The sequence below is a fragment of the Drosophila sulfurigaster genome, chromosome X (genome assembly GCF_023558435.1).
Source record: "Drosophila sulfurigaster albostrigata strain 15112-1811.04 chromosome X, ASM2355843v2, whole genome shotgun sequence".
Taxonomy (NCBI): domain Eukaryota; kingdom Metazoa; phylum Arthropoda; class Insecta; order Diptera; family Drosophilidae; genus Drosophila; species Drosophila sulfurigaster.
Window position 1 is genome coordinate 18237820 of NC_084885.1, and position 9849 is coordinate 18247668.

General features: G+C 37.9%; 1 protein-coding gene across 1 annotated transcript; it reads left to right on the forward strand.

Moving 5' to 3' along the window:
- The first annotated feature begins 390 nt into the window (after positions 1-390).
- LOC133847948 (uncharacterized) lies at positions 391-9358 on the forward strand. Its single transcript, XM_062283289.1, has 4 exons — positions 391-1096; positions 2867-3337; positions 4277-4444; positions 8696-9358. The coding sequence occupies exons 1-4, from the start codon at positions 1094-1096 to the stop codon at positions 9254-9256; spliced, it is 1203 nt and encodes a 400-aa protein (XP_062139273.1). The 5' UTR covers positions 391-1093; the 3' UTR covers positions 9257-9358.
- Positions 9359-9849: the final 491 nt, after the last annotated feature.

Genomic DNA, 9849 nt, shown 5'->3' on the forward strand with positions numbered 1-9849 from the left:
GCACAGAACATTTTACCGGCTGCTGTTTAGCTGCCGCTCACCTGGCACTCAACAGCTGCTGCCTTGGGTGAGTTGTATTATTTTGTTGTTGCGATAAAAGAGAGTAACATAAATAGAAATACAGAGAGAGAGAGGGAGTCAAGGAGAGAGAGAGAGAGAGAGATAGAGAGGGAGAGGGAGAGGGGCGTGCAGTTTTCGCAGTGTCATTTCCAACGTAGTTGAAGAGACGATTTTGTCAAAGCGTTTGATTTTTTTTGGTGAACTTCGTCATAAGCATGATTATCGTTAGCAGCGACTAAACGTTATACTCAGAGGCGAGTGTGGAGAGATAAATGTGCGACGTATGTAGTATGTCGATACACTCATCGCGGCAGCACACTCACCGCCGCAAACACTCACTCACACTCACTCACGCACACACGCACACACTCACATACGCTCGGACGCTTGCGAATATGACTTCTCCTTGAGCAGAGTGGCCTCCTCATTAGTACGCTCATAGTAACTGAAGAGTTCACTTCGCCGCAGTCTCTGTCGCTGCTTCAGTCGCTGCCTCAGTCGCTGTCATCGTCATCGTCATCGTCGCTGCTCTCTACTCTTTGTGCTCTGCGAAAGCAAAGTTGGCGAATACTCAACTCAACTCAACTCGACTCGACTCGACTCGACATCGGAGTCTCGACAGAGCCAACGAATTCGATCGCCAGGCAATCAAATCAAATCAAAACAGGCAGTCAAACGCAGCGCGTCGACAATTTTTTTTTTCGTGTTTGCCCCCATTTAATAATACTAATAACAATAATCGTATCTTCGAGATACTCCACGCGCCACAACGAAATAATATTTCTAAAGTTTTGCATTTTTGTTTTGTTCGCCTGTTTTATTACACAATAATTTGCAATCAACATTTGCCTTTTTTTTTGGTAATACGTGAAATTTGCCGTTTCTAATAAATTGACTGTTTACGCGACAACAACTCAGTGTGTGTGTGTGTGTGTGTGTGTGAGAGTGAGTGAGTGTGCGTTTTGTTTGGCGGTGGCACATCAGAATTTCCCGAGCGGAATTTCCACAGGACTCATTGCAAATTGATGTGTAAATGGTGTGTATACAATTTGTATTTTCCCTCTTTTTCATTGTCACTTTTATTTGTATGTTTACTATTTATTGTTTGGGGCACAGCGAGATGAGAATTTCTTCTCTCACTGATAAAGTACGCATAAAGATAAAGCTCTGCCGCTAATCTCTTGTCGAGATAGTAAATATCTTGATATACATTTATTTTTTGGGGGGGCGGTGTGGCTGGCAACCCTGACCTACGTGTGTTCTAGGAAATTCCTAGCACTTTGCATCATAAACTCTAAAGGCAATCGACAAATTGGGAGAGAACTACAGCACAACAGTTGGTTAGTTATCAATTGTGCAAGTCAGAGGCCGTAAAGTGAGAGAGATTCAGCTGGGGAATACCCTGATAATTAGTAAGTGGCAATAACTGTGTCCCAGATGTAGTCAGTTGAAGTTAGTTGTTTACCCTATAATTTCATTTAATTTAATTGCTTTTTAATAGGCACTTTTCGTTAAAGTCCTTTTAAAACGTAAACAAACTAAATTTATTCACATTAAGAAATCGACTTAAAATTGATCCAAAAAAAAAAATATAAATCTAAAAACACAACAAATAAAATTGAAATAGAAATTCATAGTTAGAAAAATAAAATTTCAATATATAACTTAACAAATAAACAAGCATAAATAAATTTACAATTAACTAAAAGTAAAATATAGTAATAATAAATCATAAATCAAAGTAAGCTAAATAAAATTGCATACTACAAATAATTCAAATAATAACAATTAAAAAAAAACACCAGTAATTACTGAAATTATAAAACTAAAATGCAAAAATTTATGAATTAAAATAAAACTTTAAAATACATGATATTGAAAAACAGATTCATTTTAAAATTAAAATAAAATACACTTACAAAATAAAACATAAAAGGCAAAAAGACAAATCAATTATTACTATAAAATGATTACCATAAACTGAAGTTGCAATTAAATGAAATGCAACTTGAAGAAATGAATAAATCGACTTTTGGTTCACTTCAAAGTCTTTTGTTGCCATCGCAAACCTTTTTCCAGTTCAAATCATAAGTCAAAAGCGAAACATGTGAAATTAATTTACACGTTCGGGGCGGGCGGGCGTCCAAGTGGGTGAGAGGGAGAAAGAGCAAGCGTGGGTAAGACAGAGAGAGAGAGAGAGAGAGAGGGGAATTGGCAACAAGTCGGAGAGTGCGCGCGATGCGTCAGCCAAAAACAGCGTGGACAAGATCCGGGCCAAGACAACAACAGAGAGCGAAGAGCCAAGAGAGCGGGAGAGCGGGAGAAAGAAAGAGAGAGGGGGTTGTATAGGGCCCTCTAAGGCGGGGGACGCGCGGGTGGCAAAGGCAGTGTAAGGGTAAAAGAAGACACAGAAGAAGAAGAAGTGGCCGAATGTGAACGTTGAATTTCACAAAAGTATGCAAGAGGAGGGCTCAAAGTTCGTTGACTTTGTAGCGCAGTGTATGCGCAGATTCGCAAATGCCCGATGATTCAGCCCAATTTAGACTTTAATTTTAAATAATTATGTCAGCCGACAGCCAACAGCCGACAGCAGCAGCAAAGAACGGCGACAATGACAGAGAGGGCAATAATAACAAACGATAACGATTACGATAACGATAACCGTGTCACCACGCACGTTTCTATTTGTTGACCAAGCTCACCGTTTTTTTGTTTCCCATTTGCTCACTTTGGGAATCCCCAAATCCTAGCCTACTCTCTATTCTAATCTATATCTATATCGCTATCTCTTTCTCTCTCTTTATAGACGACAAGTGTTTGCCGGCTTCGAGCAAACAGCAACAACAACAACAAAACGGCCAACACAAGGGAAACAACAACAGCGACGCAGACGGCGAACGCCGCCCGACGACGTCCAACCATCAGCATCAAATCATTCACATCCACGCAGTTGCTGCTCCTCAGCATCTTCATGAGCCAACTGCATCAGTTTGCTGGCGGCGGCATCGGACTTGCAATGGCAGCTCCAGCTCCAGCTCCAACGCCTGCTTCCCTTTCCGTTTCCGTTTCCGCTTCCGCTTCCCCGCCCACAGCAGCGTCACACGTACGTCTGCGGCTGCAGAAGCGTGAGGACACGCTGAGCTTCAAGCAGCGTTTCCGTCTGGAGCTCAACAGCTCCGTCCTCGAGTGGAGCAATGGCTGCGGTGGCAATTGGACGGGCCCAGCGAACGAATCGCGTGTTGTCAGGCCACAGAAACGCTGTGCTAAACATAAAAAAGTAAGTGCCAAAAAAAAAGAATAAATAAATAGATCAATTTGAAAATAAGAAAGATACATATTAAAAAAGATTTGCATTTCTTGACTCAGTATTTTCAATAATTTGAAATTAATGTTGTCCCTGAAATATAAGCAAAATATTTGTTTGGCAAGACTTGCATTTTAATTTAATATTAATAGTCTAAAAAGTATTTTATTTAATTATTTTTTTATAATTTGAAATTTAATAGAGACGATTTTCTTATTTAATTAATATTAATTGTTATTTAGCCTCATGGTATATTTATTTGTTAAAGTAAATTTGCTCATTTATTTAGTATTAAGCTCAATTTGGTATTTTACATTTTGCGAGGTATATTTATTGGTATTTTTATTTGTCGGAGAAGATCAGAAAACATCGAATTAAATTTTCATGTACATATATTTCTCTTAGTATATTTAGAAAAAAAAAGAAGAAAAATATACCTTAAAATATGTAGATTTCAAATCTAAATAATATTTTGAACCAAAAAGTAAATTTCCCCGAAACATTCTCAAATATTTTATTAAATTAATGATTTTTCGAATATTAGCAATAACTCATTATTAATAAGAAGTCTCAGTTAAGTAAACTTGAATTTTAAGCAAAAATAGGAATTCCAAAAAAAAAAATATAAAAATAAAAAAGATTGTGCATAAATTACAATTGTATAATATACAATTAATCTATTAATTTGAAACTTGACTGAATAAAGAAATGAGCGACAAAAAAAAAAGAAACAATGCAAAGCATATATATTTTAAGTAAACTTGAATTTAATATTAGGTTCATTGACGCACAGAATCTTTAATTTTTAAGTGCACAAAAAAAAATCAGATAAAAAAAATTTAATAACTTGCCTAGCAAATAACATTTCTTATTTACTAATTTTGATTGGCTTCTTTTGTCATCTGTTTGCAGCTGTTGCGCACTTTGCAAAACAAAACTGGCCTAGAGCTGCGGCAACTGAAGTTTGAGAACATTCATCGACATGGCAATGAGGCCATTGACATCTCAAAGCACGACCAATGGAAGGTGCAGAGCAGCCAATATAATTTTCTGCCTCGTCTCAACAGCAGCAGCAAAAATGTAAGTGATAAATAAATAACTTAACCACAAGTTGAGTTCACTCCGTTTCCCATTTAATTTCCATTTCCATTCCCCAAAAACCCAAACCCAAACCCAAACCCAATCGTGAAGTAATCAAATTGATTAGAGGCTCAGTCAGAGGGTCACGTGAGCCGCCTTTTCACCGTTCGATCGTTCGTTCGCTCATACGTTTCTTCATTCGTTCGTTCGTCATTGCGTAGGTGCAAAAAAAGCGTCACAAGTTAACCAAGCGCGAGTCAGTCATATGAGTTCCACAATCTAGGCTGCGAGGGTGGCCATTGGCCACATCGTTGGACTTAGCAACAGTGATTAGGCATTGAGGCGAATTACAATAAGAACCGCTAAGTAGACACATATCCCGCTTAGTTGCCAATTTCAGTTGCACTTAAAGGCAACATTAAAAGGCAACATTGAAAAAGTATAGCAAATACAGAAATATTCCATAGTTTAAAGTAAATTTGCTTAACTGCCTGTGGCCATTAAACGAGATACTCTATAGAACTGCCCTCGGCTCAAAGTAAACAATAAATGGGAGCAACTGAAACTAGGTAAAATGATTTAATAAGCAAAGAAAGTAGCCTCTTTTCATGGCATTGAAATTCGTATTTGCAAGTCGCGCATAAGTCAAGCTCATTAAAATGATCTATCAAAGAAATCCAATCACATAATCGCCTCTCTTGTTGTGTCTCGCACGTTGTCAGCGATCATTTCGTATGTTATTGTCAAAAATCAACAAGAATCGCACAAAAATATTATATGCAGACTGTTTGTGTGCAAAATGATAAACGTGAATAAATACAAAACAAAATTCTGCAAATTGAAGGAGCACGCGACTTTCGTTCAAAGAGTGTCTTGGTGCAGTGCAAGTCACGATCAATTAGAGATCAGACAGAGATCTCAACTCAAGTACTAACTTAAGGGCCAATTGTATCGAAAGTAAAAAACATATTAAAGAAAACAAGATTCGGCAAACAAACAAGATACAAATTTAGCTCGCTATTAATAGTATGTAGATATAAGACTTGTGCACTAATCAGAAAATTATACATCCACTTCGAGTCACGCGATTTAATAAAAGCAAAGTCAGACTAAAAATAAAATAATATGTACACAGTAATCAGAGATTACTCGTCAAAAACTCAAAGGCAGTTAAGTCCGCAAAGTATATCAAATTGGGGGCTAGATGAGTGTGGTAAGTGAGGCCCAGATAAGATCGTCAGTGTTCTATGAATAATACCTGAGAAAGCATAGTATCAATGGCAGTTGAAGTTTATATGTATGTTTCTGTTTCGCCGCCGTCTGATTGTATAGTATTTTGTTTTTGTTTTTGTTTTTTTTGGTTTTGGCACTGCTTTTATCTTGCAAATTTAACAAAGAAAGAAAGAAAGCAAATGCAGATAGGTAGACAGCAAACACAAAAAGGAAACAAAAATGTAACACTTCAGGTTTTGAACGGAACTATGAAATATATTCGATATGCATTTCCGGATTTGACCGGCCTTTAAGCGAATTAACATGGCAATAATATGCTGCACAATACTAATTTCAACTGGAATAACAAAACTTGATTTTTGCCTCGATTTATGATGTATTATTTTATTTACATCTGTTGTTGATTGAGAATTTGACTTTTCGAATCAAATATTTGCTTGTGCAAAGAGCGAAAGCTTCGACTCTTCGACTTTGAAGCTTGTCAAAATAGTAGTCATCATTACCTAGCCAAAATGTGGCTTACGCATAGCTTTCTCTCAGCTTTTCTCACTCGTTTCTCTCTCTCTCTCGTTCCCTATACACATATGTATATATATTATTTAGTATAGATCTCTTAAACTTTGAGATGTTCTAAGCTTCAATTTAATGTACATACACTTATGTATATTACTTTGTACTTAAGCTTTCGCTGAATTTCTCATTGACGTCAGTCAAACAAGCAAAACAACACAAAAAAATGAGGGAAAAAAACACGAATTATTGGTAATGTGGATAAGTCAGCGTTTAGCAATAAATTCTCAACAGCAATGGCAAATAACCTACCAATAATAAGCATAAATGTTGACTAAAGACCGAACCGACGTCAATTGCTCTGGCAATTCGCAAAAAAAAAGAAGAAAAAACAAGTTGATGACAAGTTTTGTTAAGTATTAAATATAATAATCAAGGCAAATAAGTTGTCCTCTCTTTCACTATAGTATAAATTAGGTATTTCTTTTTAATCATCTGTGTATTAAGTGCAGAATAAGTTAGTATTTGAAAGAAGTCAGTTATCCCGCCGATGACGGAGCCTCTAAGGGCAAACAGAAGTGTGGCAGCTAATCGCAGCAGAGCGATCGCCATGGCTATTTATATAGAATGCCATCAGACATGAGTTGTTTGTTTATCGGTGTGTTTGTCAAGTGAGTCGAACTTGCGCAAATCATATTGAAAGTCAAATAAGGCTTAAAGAAGAACTTGCAACTCACAGTTCGCAGTTCGCGTGGCCTTTTGACGTCACTCGCACACTCGCACACACACGACAAACAACCGAAGAAGTCGAAGAAGCATGCCGCACCATAAAATACTCTCGCATAGACGACAACCGCAGCTCATTGCCTGAGGTCACAACGCAGTCGATATGCTTCAACAAAGAGAGCGAGAGCGAGAGCGAAACCAAGAGAGTGAGGGCAGAACAATAGAGAGATAAGCGATACCAACGAACGAACGAAGCGCGCGCGTTGTGTGTGAATCATGCGAATGAGCAAGCCGTGGATTCCCCCGGCAGCGGCATGAATGAAACGAATGCCGCGATAGGCGGAGTAGAGATGACGACGACGACGACGACGCAACGACGACGACGACAAGCGACGAACGAGCGTCGCTTGGTTCGGCTGACGTCGCGACGTCACGCGGCCGCGAAATCTTTGCGTATGTGTGTGTTGCGAAACCGAAAGCACAGTTAAGCGAGCGAGCGAGCGAGCGAGTGCTCTCAAAGGGTAGTCAAAGGGAGAGCAGAGGGAGTTGGGATGAACTGTCGAACGATTGAGAGTATGCGGGGGGAGTTCGTTTTCACTTTCAGCCAACATGTCGTATGATTGATTTTGATTATTAATCAGCAGCGACAACGTTTCGTTGCTGCTGCTGCTGCTGCCTGCGTAAAGAGTTCACTCAACTTGCCAGCTTTGCAGAGCGCGACTCGCCAGACACAAGGGCGATGGGTTGGTGCGTTGGTGCGAGGGGGCGGCGAAGGGCATGACACATTTTTGCTAGCCGGTTTTCAATACGCTTTAGATTCGGCTAGCAACAGCCATAGTCAATAACCTTTTGAGATCGCAGCAGAAAAATACTTTGCTCTGCTATATTCATAAATTATATTATACTTAGTATATAATTGTATATTATTATATTAAGCTTTATACTAAATTGAATTGCTAGCTGAGGTAAAGCATTTTTTTATTGTCTTAGATCATTCGCGATATTTCTACTGATTACAAATACATTATTAAGTCATGGCATCGTTACAGACAAAATATGAACTGTTTATAAAAATAAACTATTATAAAAATAGAAACAAATGCGAAAGCTGCAGTCTACAACACTCAAATAAACGCTACGAATTTTCGCGAAAATACTTAAATATACTAATGGTTATGTTATTTACACCATATAGTTTTTATTAAAACCTACAAAGTTGTCAGCCAAAAAAAACTATTTTCCGATAGTAGTAGGTGTTTTTGCCATACAAAATCATTTCTTAAATAACTTCTACAATTTTTATCTGATCCCAGCCAAATTTTCTGGAGTCAAAAAAAGTATTAAATATAGTTTTGATTGAAAATTAATTTGGCTGATAATTAAAGATTTGAAGAGATATGCCATAAAGTCAATTTCTTTATTATTTTTTTTATCTGTTTGCAACGAGTCAATCAGAAAAGTCGATGAGCAACCTATAGATAACATAGAATGCTAGTAATATTCTACAAAATAATAAAGAATAATTTAAATACATTTAAGCTTATATTTATGGTGAAGAAACTCAGGCCTATTGTTCGTTGTTTTCCACTTCAAAGAATTCTTTTTAGTAATATTATTTTTTATTTTTACGTGACAACAACTTGTTTCAATGAATATTTATATTATAGCTTCATTAAATCTCATTTCCATTCCACATCACATATTTAATTTGATTGAAAAATTGTTTCACATGATTACTAACCTTTCACTTTTCCCTCAACTTTTCTCTCTTTTCTCGAACAGTTGCTCCGACGTGTGCATCATGATATGCAGTTCTATGTGGCATCCTTCAGCTATCTGCGGCACGCCCAGCTGCACTTCGACTACGAGAATTGGCAGACGCAGAGCGCGCTGTCCGCCGAGCTGTTACGCTATCGAACCAGTGCGCGGAACATTCTCTGCTTAGTCGAGGAGGCCATCAATGCGACCAATCGCCTCTATGCGCCTAGTCTCAACCAGAGTCAACAACAACATTTGTCACCTGGCGTCGTCAAAACCGTGCCACGAATGGCGATGGAGAAGCGTCTGCTGCAGTTCAAGACACCGCTGGTCGAGTTGCACAATCAGGCGGTGCTGGCGGCAGGAAACAAAGCCGCTGCTAAGCCGCAGGAGCCGCACGTGTTAGACGCTCTATTTCTCAAGTTTCAATACATTGAGTACCTGAAGCACCTCACAAAAGCGTTGGCCAAACAGCGGAGCAAAAGGAAGTGCAAGGCCAAAACAGCAGCGAAAAAGCAGACGCAGCCACGTGTGAAATCACGAGCGAAGCAGCAGCAAAAACAGAAGCAGCCAAAAGGAGCGTAGTTTCTAGTTTTCTACTTTCTACTTTCCACTGGCCACTTTTATTTTATTATTTATAGTTGAAATAAGTAAATTATTCTATTTTATAAAATACTGTACTGAAAATCCATTCTCAAGAACGGCTATGAGACATCCGAATCCGAACTTCGAAACGCCCAAAACAAATCAAAAAACTACATTTCCAGCAATCTACATTAACTATTTATTATCAGCACGATGAACATTGATTACCTTAATTTTAGTTTATACTCTCATTCTATTTTTTTTTTTTTTTTTATCATGAAGTTTTATTTATTTTCCCCAATCAAATACATTCCATGCACATTCGATATAGACAAATAAGTATTCACTATTGTAAGATCGCACGACTTTTGCCTTGTATTATAATGCTGTGATAATAGTTGATAGACAACGCTCGCTCTTTTTTTTATCGTTCAAATACGAGAAAATACACAAAACGCGTTTGCAGAATATCCATAACAAACAAAATATCTCGCCCAGTTTGCTATCAATGCATTATAGGAATATAGTAATTACGTTTAAAATATAAATCTAGATTCTAGTAGGTACTTAAACGTGTTTTTTTTTACCAACAT

What these genes read in the sequence shown, in the direction of transcription:
- LOC133847948 (XM_062283289.1), top strand. An exon ending in GCTGTGCTAAACATAAAAAA is followed by an intron (nt 3,338 to 4,276) that starts GTAAGTGCCAAA and finishes ATCTGTTTGCAG; the next exon opens with CTGTTGCGCACTTTGCAAAA. An exon ending in TCAACAGCAGCAGCAAAAAT is followed by an intron (nt 4,445 to 8,695) that starts GTAAGTGATAAA and finishes TTTCTCGAACAG; the next exon opens with TTGCTCCGACGTGTGCATCA.